The 20,255-nt window shown below is 55.8% G+C and overlaps 8 protein-coding genes across 8 annotated transcripts; 4 read left to right on the forward strand and 4 right to left on the reverse strand.

The window, feature by feature from the left end:
* Window positions 1-580: 580 nt before the first annotated feature.
* Window positions 581-1,572, forward strand: PG998_005705 (40S ribosomal protein eS19; the record flags this gene model as incomplete). Its single annotated transcript, XM_066872523.1, has 4 exons — window positions 581-613; window positions 879-942; window positions 997-1,044; window positions 1,265-1,572. 4 exons carry the CDS (start codon window positions 581-583, stop codon window positions 1,570-1,572), a joined length of 453 nt encoding a protein of 150 aa, XP_066732620.1.
* Window positions 1,573-2,392: 820 nt separating this feature from the next.
* Window positions 2,393-4,187, forward strand: PG998_005706 (uncharacterized protein; the record flags this gene model as incomplete). The annotated part of the gene is made up of 2 exons (XM_066872524.1): window positions 2,393-3,280; window positions 3,627-4,187. The coding sequence occupies 2 exons, from the start codon at window positions 2,393-2,395 to the stop codon at window positions 4,185-4,187; spliced, it is 1,449 nt and encodes a 482-aa protein (XP_066732621.1).
* A 1,022-nt stretch (window positions 4,188-5,209) lies between these two features.
* On the reverse strand, window positions 5,210-7,053 carry PG998_005707 (general substrate transporter; the record flags this gene model as incomplete). The annotated part of the gene is made up of 3 exons (XM_066872525.1): window positions 5,210-5,976; window positions 6,057-6,593; window positions 6,663-7,053. The coding sequence occupies 3 exons, from the start codon at window positions 7,051-7,053 to the stop codon at window positions 5,210-5,212; spliced, it is 1,695 nt and encodes a 564-aa protein (XP_066732622.1).
* Window positions 7,054-7,637: 584 nt separating this feature from the next.
* PG998_005708 (uncharacterized protein) lies at window positions 7,638-8,230 on the reverse strand (the record flags this gene model as incomplete). The annotated part of the gene is made up of 2 exons (XM_066872526.1): window positions 7,638-8,000; window positions 8,072-8,230. 2 exons carry the CDS (start codon window positions 8,228-8,230, stop codon window positions 7,638-7,640), a joined length of 522 nt encoding a protein of 173 aa, XP_066732623.1.
* A 1,306-nt stretch (window positions 8,231-9,536) lies between these two features.
* PG998_005709 (uncharacterized protein) lies at window positions 9,537-11,442 on the forward strand (the record flags this gene model as incomplete). Its single annotated transcript, XM_066872527.1, has 2 exons — window positions 9,537-10,194; window positions 10,304-11,442. 2 exons carry the CDS (start codon window positions 9,537-9,539, stop codon window positions 11,440-11,442), a joined length of 1,797 nt encoding a protein of 598 aa, XP_066732624.1.
* A 796-nt stretch (window positions 11,443-12,238) lies between these two features.
* PG998_005710 (major facilitator superfamily domain-containing protein) lies at window positions 12,239-13,788 on the forward strand (the record flags this gene model as incomplete). Its single annotated transcript, XM_066872528.1, has 2 exons — window positions 12,239-12,325; window positions 12,391-13,788. 2 exons carry the CDS (start codon window positions 12,239-12,241, stop codon window positions 13,786-13,788), a joined length of 1,485 nt encoding a protein of 494 aa, XP_066732625.1.
* A 283-nt stretch (window positions 13,789-14,071) lies between these two features.
* Window positions 14,072-17,326, reverse strand: PG998_005711 (uncharacterized protein; the record flags this gene model as incomplete). Its single annotated transcript, XM_066872529.1, has 2 exons — window positions 14,072-14,747; window positions 14,808-17,326. The coding sequence occupies 2 exons, from the start codon at window positions 17,324-17,326 to the stop codon at window positions 14,072-14,074; spliced, it is 3,195 nt and encodes a 1,064-aa protein (XP_066732626.1).
* Window positions 17,327-18,827: 1,501 nt separating this feature from the next.
* PG998_005712 (uncharacterized protein) lies at window positions 18,828-20,209 on the reverse strand (the record flags this gene model as incomplete). The annotated part of the gene is made up of 2 exons (XM_066872530.1): window positions 18,828-19,201; window positions 19,297-20,209. 2 exons carry the CDS (start codon window positions 20,207-20,209, stop codon window positions 18,828-18,830), a joined length of 1,287 nt encoding a protein of 428 aa, XP_066732627.1.
* Window positions 20,210-20,255: the final 46 nt, after the last annotated feature.

A 20,255-nucleotide genomic window follows, 5' to 3' on the forward strand; every position in this document is an offset into this window, starting at 1 on the left:
TACGAGAGGGATGATGGCAGTTCGAATGGTGGTGAAGTAATGAATTTCCTATCTGGATTGGAAGTGTGGGATTGAATAGGGTTGGGATTTGAGTAGGGGCCGGCGAGTAATGAAGGGCAGCGCAAATACTGGTAGCAGATGTAACCTGTCATTAATACCAATTATGAGTCTTAGTATGTTGAGTTAACATGATGAATTCACGAAAGGATTTCCTTCGCCAAGCAGGAACTATATCTTGAGTGCTTTTTTGTCGCCAGGTAGGTTGTCTTCTCAGGCAGCAGATTGAACATGTCGGTTGGTTTAGAGGTGGAGAACCCAAAGAGTATGTGGGGCTCAATTGAGAGGAAGGGGAACCCTGCCACAGATTGAAATCGGTGGATTGACACAGCCACTTAGCCACTGTGGCTGAGGGTGAGATAATTTGAAACCACAAGAAAATATTGCGAAATTAATCTTAGCGAGTGCGGTAACTTTTGAACTTCTCTGATACCCTACCTCCACCCCATTCAAAGTCGTCAACACTAGCCAACAGCCTTCCCATCCCGACTTCACCCAACAACCCCAAACCAATACCGCCGAAATGCCTGGAGGAATCACTGTTCGCGATGTCGATGTAGGTTCTTCCGAAAACCAAATTCCTTGAGTGACGGCCCCGCGCTGCCAGCCAAGAAAAAGATGGGATCCGACCGAATTCGACTCTCTCTATCATTGCAAGAGCGCAAGATCACCATTCACATGGGAGCATTATAGAAGCAGAAGAGAAAACGACTGGGCACACCCATGAAAGAACAAGATTGGAACATCACAGTTGGAGCAGGCGCGAGGGGGTCGCAAGACCTCCCATTACGGAATCATGCTGATGTGTTTTGTCTCTCAAGGCCCAGAAGTTCATTGAGAACTACTCTTCTTTCTTGAAGCGCCAGGGCAAACTTCCCATTCCCGGTATGTATTCTATGCACTCTTGAACTGCCCGCATTTTTGCTAACTCTCTTCAAGGTTGGGTGGACACTGTCAAGACCGGTCCCTCTCGCGAGCTTCCTCCCCGTAAGCTATACCCTTTTTCCCCCTTCGCATTGGTTGTGTCACGTAGCAATATCTTTTGCTATCGTACATGATGACTTTAAACAACCATCCACAAAACCTGAGTTCGCTTGCGGACAAGGATTTCAACCTATTGTTGCTGAACGACACATCCACCTCAAATTTTACTTCCACTACCTGTACATCTTGGGTGGCGATCACCACTGACCCGCTTCATTGACAGAGGACATTGACTGGTTCTACGTGCGCGCCGCCTCCGTTGCCCGCCACGTCTACATGCGCAAGACCGTCGGTGTTGGCCGTCTCCGAAAGGTCCACGGCACCGCCAAGAACCGAGGTGTGCGCCCCTCCAAGCACGTCGACGCCTCCGGTGGTGTCGACCGCAAGATCCTCCAGGCTCTTGAGAAGATCGGTGTCGTTGAGATCGACGAGGAGAAGGGTGGCCGCCGCATCACCCAGTCCGGCCAGCGTGATCTTGACCGTATCGCCCAGACCACCGCTGAGGCCGAGGAGGAGTCCGATGACGAGTAAGATGTTCGCATCGTTACGGCTGTTATGAGAAGTCGGCTTTGGCTCTGACTTCTTATCGGGATTGGGAATCTGCGGTTCATGAGGCATGGATGGCGTTAAAAATGGATTTGCAGTCTCGGACCTCGTAGTCCTGGTGAATGGAGAGACGACAGTATTACTGCCTCCAATGGATACGTTTCTCTGATACCAATTGATGCGTTGTGCTTTCTGGGAATACATGCTCTATTCTGATGACCACGACGGGACTGACTTTCATGACAACCTCACTCCCCACGCGCTTCTTCCTAATCTTGTTCCTTGGATCAAGAAGTGAAGCTTAAGCAAAGTCCCCGCATGTATGATTTAATGCTCATCCAAGTACAAGTTTGCGTGCTATATTTCACCTGATTTCCTTCCTGCCCCATTCCACTATCTCCATTTCGCAAACGTAGCAGCCTGTCGTCGTCCATCTGCTCATGGCATGAACTCCACCATCGTGAACATAGCCACTCCCGCCAGAACAGCTCATATGCGATTGCAACTGGCATTCTTGTTCATGCAGCTTCAATCTCGACGTCGCCTCATCAACACGTCATCGCATGCAACGCAACTTCCCTTCTAACATATCGCCAAGCTCCTGCCATTAATCTGCTCATCCCGGTATTTGCGTCACCTCGAGTTTCAAGGAGGTAAGTGGACAGTTTTTTTTTCCCATCGCCAGTTTACATGTATATCTTCCACCACACCTTGCAAATATTGTGACACCTACACATATGGATTGCAACAACCTACCGGTCTTGGTATGTCCTGCTGACGCCCAAATCCCAGCATCACATCAAAGATGGCATTACGAGTTGAACAGCTGGGACTCAGTTCCGTTCATCTGCGATGCTTGGATGGAAATTTGGGTCAAGTGATTGCGCATCTCAAGGAAAGCCCGGGGTCGCTGGACTTAGCAGCATCGAATGGAGCCACGCCATTGATGTTGGCTTGCTTGATGGCAGACTATGATCTCGTGCAGTTTCTTGTAGTCAATAAGTCGGCAGACATTACTCGAACCGACAGGAATCAGCGGAAGGCTAGCGACTATGCCGGCGAAAACGAATTCGCACTCCAGGAAAGAGCCAAATACGTCAACACGGGACTCGGTCGCGAGCACCGCCGGGCCGCGAAGAACCAGCCAGAGATCTTGGGCTTGTTGGAGCATACTGCGCGGCGCAGAATCGCGAAGATTCATCATCGCAAGGGCGGCGGCTCGGGTTTCCACGAGTTCAGACTGGCTCCTGTGGGTTCGAAGATCGGGGTGTTTGGTCTCATAGACACCATCGATACAAAGGTGCCTCTGCCGGACATCAAGACTCTGGGCTTTATCATGCCCTACGATGAAGTTTCGCCCATACGTACGGCCTTCGACTTTGGTCGAGATAGCGAAGATGCTACGGTGAAAGGGCCGGCATATTATGCCAGCTCCGGCTGGAAAACGGACTCAGAACGACACCCACAAGTTGTCGATTCCGAACTGTGGGGCTGGGTCGCTCACAACCTCGTTGCGCCTCTTTTCGGTCACGTCTTCACGCGGGGCCGTGACAACGGCAATATGGTTCCCGAGCCCGAGCATCATGGCCGGGTGAAGGCCTGTCACGTGGAAGTCTTGTTGTCGACGTTCTACGCGTTTTCCGTCACAGAATCCCTTGTCGCAAGAACTCCTGGCCAAAAGGAAGAGGACTACGTACGAAAACAGGCCAGTTGTCTCAGTCAGGTCCGGAATATGAATCTGGGCGCGCGGCAGAGACTGATGATCTACATTGATTCGTACCCGTGCAATAGCTGCAGGGACTATGTAGATGCTCTGGGCGTGATCACTGGCCTATCATTCGAGATCACGGGCGGGTGCTGGATGCGCCCGTCTCCTTCGGATACACCGGAAAAAAGGAGCCCGCTTCGCCCCTGCGGTTAGCAGGGCGAACTTTATAGATCAGGCAGACAAAACCATGGCCATCAGGCTCAGCGACCCCAGCCTCATGGACGGGTTTCGGTACACGCCAATACGGGGGAGAAAGCTGCCACACCACCAGGTAGGTAACCAAGAACAGCCCAAATCATCGGATGTTTGCGTTTCCAAGCTGACCAACGAAGCATCTATAGGACGTGTTAGCGAAACACCTCCCCTCGGAGAGGAAGAGAACGACGACGATAACTCGTCAGGCTCGGAAATGGTGTTGACACCGCCGTCGACCACGCCCATCAATGCCTTTCAGGCCATCCAGCGCATACGCTCTTTTCAGTCTAGCCCAGGCGTTAAAATCAGCAGTAGCGGCAGTCTCTCTCGGCGTACACGGCGAAAGCGGCATCCGCAGTTCGTCGTCCCGAATCCCCTGGACCATAAACCGAGTAATCCTACTCCAGTATGGAAAGATCCGTTTGCTGACAGAGCATCGAATTCCGGTGACGCGACAATCATTGAGTCTATGGAGACGGATGAAGAACCGCAGGCGGGAGAGAACGTTGGTTCCAAGACTGCTCCTATTGTCATCGACGATGAGGAGGAGGAGGAGGAGGAAGAAACTGAAGATGAGAGAGGAGGTGCACGCGGAGAGAGCTACTTCGTTGACATACGTTTTGAGGTGCAGAAGTAGGAAGAGAAGTTGCCAGAGCCGCTGGGATTGGTCTACTAAGTTTGCATTTTATTGCGCACTGGCATGGTTTGGAAGGATTCCCGAGGGGTTTATGGAAATAGGGAAATATCCAAGCGTTCTGATTCTTGGTTGAAGGGCAGGTCGTTTTACCATCGAGTTTCATAGGGGTGGGATACATATCAGGGACTACACAGGGAACACAAACAGGGTGAACAAAATGTTTATCAGTGGTTAGCAGGCATTACAAGGAGTTACTTCAACGAATAAAACAAGACGGAATCTCGTCGGTATATCGTTCTTGCACACAGTTTCTTTCCTATTGACAGCAAGGGCTCTAATTATGCGTTTCAGCCTGGTACGAGAAACCTTCTGAGAAGTAGGTCTCAGACAAAGTTGGGATGATAGCATGTGATTTCAAGCAGCCCTGCATTTAAAACTCACTCATGGCTATTTTGACGAAGGGACTGAGGAGTTTGACCGATCTCGGTCTTCGTGGCTGGCGAGGAAACGGGGGTTTTAGTCAAAGTTGGTGTGGCGCATGCGCCAACAAGCCAAAAATGAAAGGGTTATTCGAGGAAGAGAGAATCATATTGTCTTCCTCTACGTATTGATAGATGACAACATGAAACTGAAACCTAGCGGTTCTGAGGGAGCATAAGGAAACTTCGTGGCCCCAACAGCTGCTCATTTCTTACTGACACTTCGATCTCTTTTCACCTTTCTCTAGGATAGCGGTATGTGTTCCTAACGAGGGTAACAATCAACAATGCTTGATCGAAGCACATATTTATGTCCTCGAGGATAATAAGATAGAAACATGAACCCACTGATATGTAACTGTCCCAACAACTTCTGGTGGCATTTCTCACTACACCTAAAACCCCTTGGTGGGCACGACACTTGGTTAGATGATGGTCAGACTATATTCTATATATCTATACCATGAGCGTCCACATATAACTAAGATGTTCTAAGATCTATCTGATTATATGATCGATGCCGATCAAAATAATGAAACACGACTATGGAGACACAGCCCCGGCCTCTCTGTCCTTCTCCGCAGCAGCCGCCGCCGCATGCTCATGATGCCGCGTCGCCAGGACGCCCGCCTCGGGATCCACGACCTTATGGTGGTTGTGCGCTGCAGCGACGAGCTCGGGCCGCTCGGCGCTGAGCCGGCGAAAGGTGGACTCGGCGTCCCAGACCCAGGGGGTGGGCGCGGCGAACAGCAGGTCCATCTCCTCAAGGGTGCGCTGGTTGCTCTCCGGGTAGAGGGCCCAGACGACGGGGATGGCGAGGATGTTGCAGGCGCCGAAGATGTGCAGCGTGTTCTCGCCGATGGCGTTGAACATGACGGGGCACAGCAGCGTCAGCCAGCCGTTGCCGATGGACCAGCCCACCACGCCCCACGCGTTGCCCTTCGCGCGTACCTGCAGCGGAAAGATTTCCGCCGGATACAACCAGGGGACGGTCAGCCAGGTCGCGCCGAAAACCGACGTGAAGATGAAGACGAAGGAGGCCGCCGCCGCGCCGTACGAGTTGGCTTTGGCCAGGTCGCCGCCGGTCGTGGCTTGCTGACCTAGCTTGGAGAAGGCGCCGGCGAGGAACATGGCGATGCCTTGCCCCACGGCACCCCAGTACAGGGTCCAACGCCGACCGATCCGGTCCAGTGTGAAGACGCAGATGAGCGTGGCGAACATGTAGAAGATGTTGTTAAGACCGCTGATCCACTGGCTCTTCTCGGTGTCGAAGCCGGCGGTGCGGAAGATAGTCGGGGCATACACAGTGACTGTAAACAGGATTGTTAGTTAGCTACCAGGACGGTGCGCTTTTGAACTTTATGCCAAACTAGGTAGGGAAAAGACTGACCTCCGGCAATGCCAGTCCATTCCTGGATGATCTGAAGCCAGATTACCAGCTGCACGCGACGGCCCGTGTGCAGCTCACCGGACCCGATATTGAAGAACATGTGGTAATACGAGTTGTGCTTGGACTCCTTAGTCTCGAGCTGGGCGATGTTGCGGATGTCGTGGTACTCGAGGTCGGCGCGGACGGCGTCATCGCCCGTGGAGCCCCGCAGGCGACGGAGGATGAACTGGGCCTCGTCGTCGCGGCCCACCTTGACCAGCCAGCGCGGGGACTCGGGGAGGAACCAGACGACGGCCAACAAGACCAGGAGCGGGATGATCTGGAACGCGATGGGGAAACGCCACCGGAACGCGCTCTCGCCGTTGTCGATGAACGATAAACCGAACTCGAGCCAGTAGGCCACGACCACGCCGAAGATGTTCAACGTGAACTCGATGGCGATGAACTGGCCGCGCGAGGTGTGTTCGGCGGTCTCTGTGGCCCAGACGGGCACGATGGCGTTCAGGATACCGGTGCCAATGCCGTTCACGAGGCGAGCTATTCGGTCAAGTCAGCAACTTGCGCACATGCACACACACACGCATCCCCGAAACGGCTGTCACGTACCGCAGATCATCCAGTCGTGGTTCATGGCCGAACACTGCAGGATAGCGCCGACGATGGCCCAGGCGGCGCCGACACCAATGGTCTTGATGCGGCCGAGCCGGTCGCCAATGGACCCGCCCATCAGGCAGCCGCACAGGGTGCCGAGGTAGTAGACGGAGACGATGCCGCCTTGCAGTAGCGAGTCGGTGATGACGGGCGCATTGGTTTCCGGATCGACGTGCCCGAAGCCCATGAGGTCGATGTAGTCCTTGGCGTTGTTGACGCCGCCCATCATGCCCTGGTCATAGCCGAAGAAGAAAATGGACAGGGCGGCGACACAGTTGATGGCGATGAGCAACTGCCGCTTCTCGAGGAAGTTTGCGACATTGAAGCCGGGGAGGCGGTCCATCATGACGGCTTTCTGTCTATGTCATGCAGAATGCCTGTTATCGTGCCCTTCTTGGATTCGTTGGTGGGCTGGATTAGGAAGTGTGGGTGAGGATCGGTGCAGAGACGTCTGGGACAGCATGGATGCGAGGGAACACGATGCTTCATATACGCCACGAGCATAGATGCAGCCAAGACCAGAGGCCAGGCGGATCGACTGACTCGCGATGAGTCGGCAGCTGGCCGACGAGGTTCCGAAAACGCGCCGACCCCCAGCCTCCGGAGAGGGAGAGGGAGAGGGAGGTGTGGGTGGATTTGGTGGATTTGGTGCCCGTTGTTCCCCCCTCCCCCGCAGAAACCCCAACATGTCCCCCTGCCCACCATCACGCGGCGGTGGAAGCGCGCCAATCACGGTCTGCGGGCGATTCTGCGAGTGCCGCTGGCGCTTGTTTGCGGGGGCTAGTTTCCCCAACAGTGGATAGATCGTGACGTTGACATGCAACCTCGTTCGTTAGGCCATCGTGGTCTGCCGATAGTTCAGATCTCAACTTGCAGGCTGATCTAGTCAGCGACTGCCTGTGCCGCAGCGTACGAGTCCCGATCAAACATTCAATATGGCCGGAGACTTTTCTCGAAATAAACCCTCTCGTACCCATCCTCGACCCTCCTCCCTGTCTCCGCAAACCCCAACTTGGCGTACAGGCCGATGTTTTCCCACATCATGACGTTGGTGAAAAGAGTCAGCTTGCACAGCCCTCGATTCCTCGCCAATTCCTCGGCAAATCCCATGAGAACGCGTCCATAGCCTTTCCCCTGGGAGTTTGGGTCCACGACGAGATTGTTGATCTTGAGTGCAGTTGCGCATTGGGGATCGAGAGCCACGATGACGGAGCCTAACGCGGCTTGGCCCCTTCCCCCCGCCCTCTTGCTCTCCGGGCTCGCTCTGCTTCTGCTGCCCGTCTCCCCTTCTCGCTATCGCTGTTGGGTGTCGAAGATGACGCTGGCGCATCCGTAGTAGTGCTTTCTCGTGCGAGAACCCATACTTCCTGCGCATTTCCCGCGAGCATCTTCTCGTAGTCCGCAAGCATGGGCGCGGGCGGCCTGCCGATGCGTTCTACGTACTTGGCGTAGGCGGCCTGAACCATGGCGCGAATCGCCGGCACATGCTCTGGCATGGCTTTGATTACTCGAACGTCGGCCATCCTTTCGTGTTGGTAGACGAAAGAAGGATGGAGCGTGCGAATGGATTTATATTTCTCAAAAAGGCGTAGGATAATGCAACATGGATAGCGGGATGAGTCATGCCCGATCAGATAAGGGGTAAGTTGGAGAAGGCGGGGTAAAGGGGGGGATGGCAGCCAGGGGCTGTTTATGATGATTGGCTACATGATTCTAGCTGGCAGGGCGCCCAGCCGAGCAAGACCAGATATGTCTGGCTTGATAAACTCTCCATATGGCCAGCCAATGCATGGTCCCTCGCTTGGAGAGACACTGCTTGTGCTTGTGACAGCTTCCAATGTAAGCGAAAGGTGAATTTTCCCTATCCGCATATCGAGCTGGCCACCACAAGAACCTGAGGTTTTACATATCCCAATGATGGAGGCCAATAATATGTCCCTCTGCTTTACTACCATTGTCGATCGGCCGTTTAAGGGTAATTATTATGGGGACACGGAGACTAGTGACAGCACTATTACAATATGCATCTATACATACACAAGTCCACCTCACAGCGATAGGAAGACCACTTTCTGATTCCCGAAATGCAAGCTATATCAAGCAGCTCGTGGAAAGCTATACCGTTCTCGGTACTTTCATCATCCTGCTTCAGCTTCTTGCTTTCGAACTTGTCGGTCTGTAAATAATGGTTCTGCGGTCGTTATCATTAATAGACAATCAAGCAGTATAATAAGAGTATATAGACTGTCCGGGCTGTGGCATTTGGAAGAACAGGACTTACAGCTTTAGCAGTTTCACCGATTGCAACCAAGCGCTCCGTCTTGCTTTGGAGAACGCAATGAGTTATAGCTTGCCGTATCTTCCGGCAATGGAAGATGTGTATGCGAGGATATTATAATTGGCTTCATTACCCTGAAGAACAACATTTCATTATTCTGCACTTCGGCCTAGGGCTGAGAGAGCGGATGTTTGCCGCACTAGGCCAGTAAAGCCATCCAAGCTAGGCCGTTACAGCCCCCAAACCCCCGGTCAGCAAGTAAGCACTAACGCATGCAACACGCTATAATCTAGCTGGCCGTTTGGACAGACACCGCCACGCTGGCCTCCGATTGGTCCAGGACAGCCGTATTAGCCAGTGTGTTTCCACTGCAGTGGCTCCTGTATTTGCTGGCATCCACGATAGCCCTGCTGCTATCTGCCCCCTAACAACAGATGCCCCTCTATACATGGCCTGGAGAAGTATGTTAAAGGAAAAGTTTTACCGACTATCATACGACAAGAATTTCCCGTCTTCTTCATCGACATTCCCATCGAATTCGAACCATCGCGATGGCGACCACGACGAGCGAAAGCACCGTGCCCGCACCCAAAGGCCCTGCTTCGGCTACTTATAGGGCTGTTCCTGCCGACGACGGTCAGACCGACCCGAGGGTAGAGCACGGAATAGTGCCCGTCCCAGAAGCCCACCGAGGCTGTTGGGAAGCCTTCCAGGACTGGACCTGGAGTCTCGAGCTCATCTCGCTCCTTTTCGCCATTGCTTCCACGGCGGCGATATGCATCATCCTGGGGTTGTGGGAGAACCAACTGCTGCGGGACTGGCCGCTACCCATCCAGCCCAACTCGCTGATATCCATCTTCTCAACCCTGGCCAAGACGGCCCTGATGCTGCCCCTCGGCAGCGTCATCAGCCAGATGAAATGGGTCTGGTTCGAAAAGCCACGGGCCCTGACCGACCTGCAGACTTTCGACCGGGCCAGTCGCGGGCCCTGGGGCGCCCTGAAGCTGATCTGGGACACCAAGGGCAAGGCATGGATCACCAAGCTCGCCTGTGTCCTGACCGTGGTGGCTCTGGCTTTTGAGCCCACGGCTCAGCAGGTCCTGAGTTTCGAGTCCCGGATGACCCCGGCGCGCAATGCCACAGCCTCGCTTTCGATAGCGAGGAACTGGACCGCCGATTCGTTGCAGATGGGCGAAAAAACCTACTCCAGTGCGTCTTACGACACACCAATCGTTTTGGGGAGAAGTTGAAAGCTGACACCGATGATTAGAACAAGTAGCTATACAGGGTCTTCTGCTGAGTGCTTTTGACCCCCCAGCCAAGAACAACAACAGCGTGCCCAACAGCAACCCTAAGTTCGAATGTACCGCTCCGAGCTGCCACTGGGACTACGTCGAGACGCTGGGCGCCTGCTCACAATGCCTCGGCGGGCCCCGTCCCGCCCTCACTCTGGAGCGCAACGATACCGTGTCGTTCATAGCACGGTCGCCAGTCAGCATCACCGTCGGCCCCAAGCTGACCAACGGCGCCCGGTTCCCGAACATCACCGTGGATCCACAGATCTTCCGTTTCGGCATGGACGCCACCACCATGATGAACATGCCGGACTACTCCTTCTTGAACTTTGCCGCGGCCAATTGGACAGACGCGCGCAACGCGGCGCCCGACGCCAAAGGCTGGGCATGGGAACGCAACGCCACCGTCGACTACTACCTGTGCCGGATACACCCGTGCGTGCAGACTTTCAGAAACGTCACCGTCCGAAACGGAGTGTATCAAAACGGTACACGCACAGACAAGTGGCTCGTGCGGGACGACGTCGCTAGCAAGGCTTTGGAGGCAGGGGATCCCTCTATTATGTATCGCACGGAAGAGGACGGGACGAAGGCTCCTTCTGCTCCAGCCTGGTCGGTCAACTTTCACACCGCAGAGAGACTGAACTCAGTCCTGGGAAACATGGTCAGCGGTCAGATGCCCCAGAGGCCCCGGTCGCTCGACTTTGGGCGGAATGGCGGCCTGGAGTTCGGCATCACGCAGTACATGATCGAGCACGGCCCCGGGGTCGTCATGCGGGCCCTCGCCGAGATTCTGTCGGCGCAGATGCGTGATGAGGACAACGTGGCGGCGCAGGGCCTCGCCGGCGTGGCGCTGGAGCCGCAGACCTTCATCGTCGTCAACTGGCCTTGGATGGCGTGCCCGCTGGCCATCTTGGCACTGACGGCCGCCACGCTCGTCTTTGCCATGGTTCGCAACGCGACGCGTCCCCTCAAGTACAAGGACTCGGCTGTGGCGCTTCTGTCCCTGGGGATTGGGCATACGGGCTCCGCGGATCAGCATGTCAGAGAAAACCCGTTGGGCCAACGCAACACGGCCTATCAGACAGAGGTCGGAGCAGCTGGGCTAAAGGCCAAGGTCCAGCAGGATGTGAATGGGGAGTACATGTTTGTCAGATGCTAGCAAGGCAGAGAGTAGAATTTTAGTGCCGACGTGGCAGTAGTCAACAACATACTTCACTACGTTGTTTCGCTCTGATAAAGACCGTTTTGAGACTATGCAATATGGCAAGAAGGTGCTCAGAGTATCTCGAAACGACAAAAAAACAGAAGACAAAAAACAAAAACATACAACACCGAGGATTCCCAGGTCGTCACCGACCCTAGTACTAATTCGGCTCTCTGCTGCTTATATATGGGAGAGCGGACGGGATCCCTAGTATTCAGCAGGATGTGGTCGTATGTGAAAGAAGCTGGTTTTAAGCAACGCTATGTCGTGATCTACCCAGCTGCCCATTCGCTGTGAACCGATGGACCCAACGTAGCATAAAACATAGCACAGGGAAGAATAACGCTCGAAGGGCGTACATGTTGTTGCGGAGCAAAACACCCCGCATGATCATCAGCGGTGGAATCGGAGGTGGCTTGCTATAGTTTGGGGTCGGTTCTCCACCCACCATGATTGTTGACTTCAAGTGCCTACTGGTCCGGCCCCCTAGACCGTCCGTCGACGCTCTATTCCTATTTGACCCATGCTAATACTCATCCGGCGGGGTCCACGCCGGTCTCGCTGGAGTCAATTGCTCATAGATAAGTATAATCCTGATCTGATCATCCGATATATATTAGATGGCCTGGCGCTGTTCACCTATCCCTCAGAAATGATGGCTGTACGGCTTCTTCAATAGGCACTACGGGTATTCGATGAAACGCCATTGCATTCGCCGGAATAGAGCAGGGCACGGACAAGAGCAGCGATCATGGACCCGGCATCGAACCCTACGGTGCACTTGCAGAACCTACCCCCGGGATACCTCCAGAGCCGGACGAGCTCTTCGATCAGGTATGTCGGCAGATATCGAGAGTCACATCACGGGGTTCCAAACAAGTCAATGTCGGTGAAGCTCCGGAGAAAGCCGCCGATAAGGATGCGGTCAACCAGGAAGCCCGCGTCCACTCAAAGGCTACTAGCAATGGTCATTGCCTAGCCGACGGCGGCCACGGCGACGGCGAACTCGAGGCTGGCCAAACACCACCCCTCGACACCTACACCGTCGAGCTCGACTTCCCCGAAGGTGGCCTTCGCGCCTGGCTCGTTGTCGCCTCGGCCTTCAGCATGGCCTTCGCCTCCTTCGGCTTCATGGTCTCCATCGGCACTCTGCAGGACTACTGGCACATGCACCAGCTATCCCACCTCAGCTCGCGGGACGTGGGCTGGATCCCGTCCGTCTTCACCTACCTGAGCCTTGCTCTGGGCCTGTGGGTGGGCCCCCTCTTCGACCACTACGGCCCCCGCTGGATCGCCCTCGTCGGCAGTGTGGGGTATTTGCTCATGGTCTTCCTGCTGGCCGAATGCACGCAGTTCTGGCATTTCTTGCTGTGCTGCGGCGTCCTGGGCGGGACGTCGGGCGCTGCCCTGACTACCACGCCCTTGGCCGTCGTCGCGCATTGGTTCAACCGTCGCCGCGGCTTCGCGCAGGGCGTCGTCATGATCGGGTCCTCGTTCGGGGGCCTCACCTTGCCCCTGATCCTGCAAGCCACGCTCCCACGGTACGGGTACGCCTGGTCCATCCGGATCCTGGGCCTGATCTTTACGGGGTGCTTGCTGGTAAGCAACTTGCTGATGAAGGCGCGGATCCCACCTCTGCGCCACCGAGGAGGAGCAGGAGGGGAAAGAAACAAAAGCCCAAAATCATTTCCCCTCGCCATCTTCGGCGACCTCCGCTTCACTCTCCTAACCGTCAGCGTCTTCGGCTTCGAGGTCGTTCTCTTCAGCGCCCTGGGCATCCTCCCGACCTACGCGAGCCTGGCCAACCCGAGCTACCCGCCAGAGACGACGGGCTTTTACCTCATCGCCATCCTGAACGGCGTCAGCTGCCTCGGGCGCCTGGGGCCCGGCTGGCTCGCCGACAAGGTCGGCCGCTTCAACATGCTGTTGGCCATGACCGTCTTCACTCTGTTCTGGATGCTAGCCCTGTGGCTGCCCCTGGGCCAAAGCTCTTTGGCTGCTCTATACGCCTTTGCGGGCCTGTTCGGCTTCGGCACGGGTGGCTGGATGGCCCTGACCCCCGCCTGTGTAGGACAGCTCTGTCGCGCCGACGAGTTCGGTCGGTACTACGGCACCATGTACTTCGTGGCCAGTTTGGCAACGCTCATATGCATCCCCGTCAGCGGCGAGCTGGTCGAGAGCGTGGGGCCAACTGCCTATGTAGTATTCCTCTGCGCCGTACTGGCCGTCAGTTTGGTGAGCTTCGTCTTCAGTCGGTGGGCGTGCTTGGATCGACGGTGGCTCCTGGTGGCCAAAGTATGAAAGACAAAGACACAGGAGAATGGAAACGAAGGAAAAAGGAATAATTTCAATATAGCTGTTTTGTTTTGATACTATTGATTTAGACGTGGTATACCCAGAGGCGGGTACCGCCCGAAATCATCTATGTTCAAGCCAATATATTCCCACCAAGACGCCATGCCAAAACGTTTGTGGAATGGACAATGCTGCCGGGCGTTCCGAAGTCTGGCTACTGGCCAATGTGATTCGAAACAAAACCAGCGTATCCAGGACCCTACTTGGATGCTGTAAAAAGCGCGACTATTTAGTCAAAGACATCAGTGGCGTAGCGAGCATTGCGTAGCTCGTTCCACCACACCTTAGCTTCCTCCTCCGTGATATCCTGGCCCTCCTTCTTCTGGGCAGCGATATGCATCTTTAGGGCGACGTCGGTAACGGCATCACCAACAGCCTTGGAGCCGCAGATGTACAAGCGGGCACCGGCCTTCCAGGATTCCTTGACATCCATACGATCCTCCCATATGGCATGCTGGACGTATTTGCAGTCGTTACTCAGCTCAGGCTTGCGGCTGTAGACGCGGCGCACCGTGACGGCGCCGTCCTTCTCCCAACCCGAAAGCTCGTCCGAGTACAGGTCGTCCTTGCCTGGTTCGCGGCAGCCGTAGTACAGCGTGGCCGGAGCCAGCTTGCGGCCTGCGCTGAGCATCGCAGCGCGCTCCTGAATGAAGCCGCGGAAGGGAGCCAGACCGGTGCCGGCGGCGACGCAGATGATGGGTGTTGTCTCGCTGTCCGTAGGCAAATGGAAGGCCGTGTGAGACTGGCGGATCGAGACGTTGAGTCTGTCACCAGACTTCAGGGATGACAAGTAGGTGGACGCAACACCGACGTACTGTCCCTGGCCCGACTTGGAGGGGGCGTCTAGAATGGAGTACGTGAGTGTAACATGAGATGGGTTCCAGAGCGGTGAAGACGAGATAGAGCTAGAAGAAGTAGGGTTAGTTGGGCGGTTCGATCAACTGGGATAACGTGAGATCACTTACTATTGGCGCACGCGCATGGGTGGGAGCATGGTCAGGAACGACGCCAAGGGCAGGTTAACGGCTGAGTACTTCTCCAGCAGATCGAGCACGGATACGCGCTTGGCAATGATCTCAGTCGCGAAGTCGTCATTGGCGAGTCGCTGAAGCTCAGCCTTGACCTTCTCGTCCATGGTCGCCTCGGCCAGAGTGGCAATGTTCCTCTTGGTCGCGGGCTGCGCCAGCTCAACGTAGGCGCCAAAGATGTCGTTGGCTGAAACAGGCGTGTTAGTAGGCAGCGAGGTCTGCGCATCGGTCTTGATGGTGAGACTGGCATCCCAGGCGAGAGCGAAGCGTTTCATGGCACGCTGAACGGTGACGGTGGGGTTAATAGGCAATACGGCCAGGTAATCACCGGCGCGGTACGTTGAGGAGCTGGGCAACTTGATTTCGAGGTGCCTCTTCGATGGTTCACCCTCGGCCGTCAGTGCTCGGCTTTCCACCACCTCAGCCTCCATCAGGTCTTGGCGGAGTGTAGACAAGCGTGGCTTGTCGATGGTGACACTAAGGCTGGCAGCGAGGAACGGCTCCTCTTCACTTTGCGAGGCGCCATAGCGTTTAGCGAGAGCGGGCCAGAGCTGCTCATCCTCCCAGGCCTCGAAGTCGGTGAAGCAATCGCCACTGGCAACATCGGCGAGGCCGATGGGTGCAAGTCGTTCAGCACCGGCCTCGGCAAGCTTGTCGTTGACGAGTTTGGGAATACGGTGGAAGGTCTGGGCCCATTCGTGGTGACCGCAGCCAAACACGGCGAAGGAAGAATCCTTGAGGGCGTCCTTGTCCTTAATGCTTTCAGCCCACGAGACAAAGAGGCCAGCATTGTCGGGTGGCTGGCCTTCGTACGACGCAGTGATGACAACAGTGGGCTGATCCTTGGGCAAGTTCCCGAAAGAGCTATCCATGCAGTCAAGCTTGGTAACCTTGAATCCATGTCGAGGCGCATCGGAAGCGAGACGTTGAGCCAATGCCTCGCAGGTGCCGCTGTTGGAACCGTACAAAACAGTCATGGGCTTTCCGGCGCCGGAACCAACAACCGGTGCGGCATCTTTGGATGCCTTCTGTGCCTTCTCCGGGCTCGTGCCAGACAAGCGGTGTTCCAACTGAGTGGGCGTCATGCCATCGCGGAGTATGGCTCTCATGTAGAACTCATCAGGCTTGATGGTCAAAGTTTGCTTGATATCGCCGTCGTATCGGTCCATGACGAAGTTGAAGTTTTGCAGAAGCATGGCGATGCAAAGCAGAGCCTCTTGCCAAGCAAAAGGTCGGCCAATGCAGCCGCGAGCGCCGTTGCCAAAGGGCTTCCAGGCATTTCGCGGCAGCTTCTCAAAGTTCTCGTCAAGCATGCGCTCCGGTTTGAACTGGTCGGCATCGTCTCCAAAGACGGAAGGGTCCAGATGGGACTTGGAAAGAAGCAGAAGCAGTCTGTCCGTGGCCGCAACAGGGTATTTGCCAGCAAGCAGGGTATCCTCCTTGGCATGTACGCCGAATGCCGGGATGGGCGCGTCGAGACGGAGGATTTCACGAAGAATAGCATTGATGTAGGGAAGCTTCGACAAGTGATCCACGGTGATCTGGCCCGTTCCGACGACCTGGTCGACTTCTTCCTGGGCTTTGCGGTAGACGTCGGGATGTCGCAGTAACTGTGCGAATGTGAAGGACAGCAAGCCACTTGTGGTTTCGTGGCCAGCAATGAGGAATGTGATCAAGTTGTCGGTGATTGACTGATCGGTCATCTTCTTGCCAGTCCTGGAGTCGACACCGTTCAACATGGCTCCCATCAAATCCTTGCGATCGCTAGGGTTCTTCTTGCGCTCCTGCAGCACCTCGTCCGCCGTCTTGCGGAGCGTCTCGATGTCCTCGTAGTACTTCTGGTTCTCCTTGCTGTAGAACCACGAAGCGACGGCGGGGCGACGGGATCTGTTGCCGGCCTCGACCAGGAAGTCACCCATGGCCTCGACGAACGGGTGCATCTCGGGCTTGTAGAAACTGTTGAAACGATAGTCCATTGAGCACAGAGCCAATGTGTCGAGAGCCAGACGAGTGAAGTCGTCCGTGACCATGATGGGCGTGTTGGAGCCGTAGCGGGCCCACTTCATGGCCAATTGGCCGGCAATGTCTCGCATCTCATCGAACATGCCTCTGATGCTCACGGGGCCGAAGGCGGGCACCAGCACTCGGTGGGCAATGCCCCAGTTCTCCTCGTCGATGAAAGCGGTGAAAAGACCGTCGTGGACGGCATCGCGAATCTCCTTCAGAGCCGAGTCCGGCAGCTTGATGAAACGCTTCTCGTCACACGCCTCGTCGACCAGCTGATGGGAACAGAGGACGACCAGAGGGCCGGTGGGGAGGTTCAGGCGGTAGACCTCGCCGTACTTATCTGCGAGGGACTTGAGCGACTTCAAAGGGCACCGGGGGTCGATCTCGGACACGTTCCAACCCATAATGGGCAGTCCCGGAGGCCCAGGGATCGGAGTGCTTTCCGACATTCTGACCACCGGGCGATTCAGATGTGGGGTATAGGTCGATGATGTCAAAACTGGTATGTCAGTCGAACGAGGCCGGCCGCTGATGATGAGCTAGTCGATGCACACTGGTATAGGATAGGTATGGTGGTTGGAGAAGAAGTGGTGGAAAGAAGAGATCGAGCTGAGCTGATCTGCAACTAAGTTAGGTTGATATATGTTTGATGCTCCAGCTCCACGACGGGATGTCGCAGAAGTCCAAGGGCATGAAATAGCTTTATAGATGTGGCGCGCAGCCTGTTTCTCCTGCAGTCCGGAGCTGCTGGCTGCTGGGCTACTCCCTCCCCCCTAAAGTTTTAGTGGCCAGAAGACCCTGGAGTCGGGAAGGTCGGGCCCACTGGGCATTGTCCGCGGTGGACTTCTGGGCTTTCTGGACTGCGACACGGAAGCCGCTGTCGAACCATTTCGCCGTTCCCTGTCCAAGCATCTCTTGGCGATAACAGATATCGACGGAAGTACCGCGATTACTCAGCCAGCGCCAGCGGTAACAGTGCCGTCAAGATCGTATCACACACCGACACGCATGCCGTGCGCCATGAGCTGGAAGATTTGAATGGCCGTGAGGCAAAAGAATGGAGCAGGGAAACGCATCCATGTCGTCAATGGCATGACAGAATTCTGGACAAAAGACAGGAGGCCCACAGAAACTCAATTGCGCCTCGGTTCGTCGGAGCTGTCGGCTGGCCCACTGAGATGCGACAGGGAATCAGCAGAAACCCGCACCGGCACTCCACCATTTCACATGCAGCCAGCGCCGCCAGTCGAATCGGCAATGGCCTAGAGCTTGGCTGCAGTATAAAGTCGCATTCGTCTGTACGAATCAGGGGCATTGGGCCGGCCAGATGGGGAAGTGGTAACCGGCAGGCTGGGCTGGCTGGCTGGGCTGGCATGGGTGGCCAGGGCACGGAGACGGCATCGGTGAGTCGGTCAGCTCGGAGACGCTGGGAACGAAGGAAAGAAGCCGTCGGCGAAGCTTTCGCCTTTCTGATGACGTGGGCAGGCCGTCGATACAGCGTTGCGGGAACGGGTGCTGACTACGACGGACCGCTGATAGGCCGGCGGAGGGGTGCTTGTAGATTGATTAACAAATAACGCATGCGCACATCACACGCAACGCTGCCCCTAATACATAGTACGGCCCACCCAAGCTGAAAGTCCGTCGGGCCAACTATTCAGACGACGGGGTTTCAAGTGCGGGAGGCAGGAGGAATATCCGCGGGTCTGCCAGGTCGCTTAGGGCCTTGCGTAGGCCGTGCTTAGGGGTCTTGGGCCCTTCACTTGGCATGCCGCCACTAAAAAAGAAAACGAAAAGACTAGCCTGGGGCACATTGGCCAGCATAACCCTGCCCTTCACATTCTGGCGTAAAACAGCGCGCCGACTTGGCAGCTGCCTATAGTCATGCATTGCGTAGCACTTGGTCGTAAGAACGGTTCATGCAAGTATGTATCAAGTAGATACAGTCGTTCATGGTATATAATCACTATCGCTATCAGCACCTTTACTGCAACCACCATCGCTGTCGTCGGCCGTCCTCGCAAATCGGCTACGGCGTGCAACGCGGGGTCGCTTTGGTGGAGGCTGGCGCACCCTGATCTCCTCCTCGACCGCCGACGACGTAGAGGAGGACGAGCAAGACGTGGGCGGGGCATCCTTGCGCTTGAGCCCCTGCTTCACGGCGTTGCGGATCATCTTGGACACCTCGAACGAGAATCCGGTGTTGATGCCGCCGTCGGGTCGGATCTCGTACCCCGCCCGCTTCTCGGGGCCCTCCACCATCTCGTACAGGGTTGTGCCGTGGTAGTCGGACGGGAGCCACGACGTGACCGTGTTCGTGGCCGCTATGTGTGATCAAAACGATACACGTCAGTCATTTGTGCCGCATCGCATTTTGTAACCGAGTAAGTCTCGTGTGTCAGCTCGTTTCGGTGCTTACCTTTCAGCATAATGCCGTACGAAGCATTGTAGAAGTTACCGCCCTTGGTAGGGTCAGCCGGTGCCTCCGTCGTGCATGCGATGAAAAACCTGTTCCCGTTGTTCTCTTTGTGTGTGAAGCGCGAGTAGTTGATGGAACACAGCCCTGACGGTGGCGGTAGGTCCAGGCCCTTGAACGTGACCGACTTGCCATGGAACGGGAAGCTGAAGTCCTTCTGCTCGCGCTGCATGTCCATGCGGGGGGCCTCGGAGTTCGCGATGGCGTCCTCGTAGTCCTGGATGATCTCGTCGGGCAGCCGGGACTTAAGCATGTTCCAGCCGAGGCCCGCCATCCCCTGCGCCTTGTAGTTGAGCTGGCGCTCGTACTCGATCCGCGCCGGGGTGTTGAGCCTTTTGTTGCACGTCGCGAGCCGCAAGCCGGGCTGGTGGCGCGACCCGCACGTGTACCCGAAATGGCACAGCTGGCCCGGGTCTTCGCGCCGATCATCGCGCCGGCGCTCCACCACCTCGAGGCAGACCTTGGTGAAGGCCTCGCGCATCGCCGCGTCGGGGAAGAAGTCGCGGATCACGATCATGACGAGCTCCTTGGTGTCCGCGTCGCGAAACTGCACGCTCTCGTCCTGCTCGATAATGTACTGGAGCTGGGAGAAGTCGATTGTCTTCGTCTTGCGCCGTTGCCCCTTGTTGTATCTCGGATCCTTCAGGGGCTTACCTTCCCAGTATGCGTCCCACTCATCTTGTGCCCTTTTGGTTCCTGCCGTATAGAAGTCATGGATGGGATATGGCGTTTCCAGTCTCTTCAGGTAGACGATCTTTATTGAATCAAGGTACGCTTGCTTCTGGGCGGGCGTCCAGTTAATGCCGAGTCGTTCCTCGATCTGCTTGGCAGTTTCATCTACTACTACAGACTTCATGGCGGGCGACTACACAGCTCCTCGGGAACTGCAAGCTACTGACGAC

This window comes from Apiospora kogelbergensis (genome assembly GCF_038363985.1).
Source record: "Apiospora kogelbergensis strain CBS 113332 chromosome Unknown utg000003l_segment0_segment0, whole genome shotgun sequence".
In the NCBI taxonomy this organism is placed as follows: domain Eukaryota; kingdom Fungi; phylum Ascomycota; class Sordariomycetes; order Amphisphaeriales; family Apiosporaceae; genus Apiospora; species Apiospora kogelbergensis.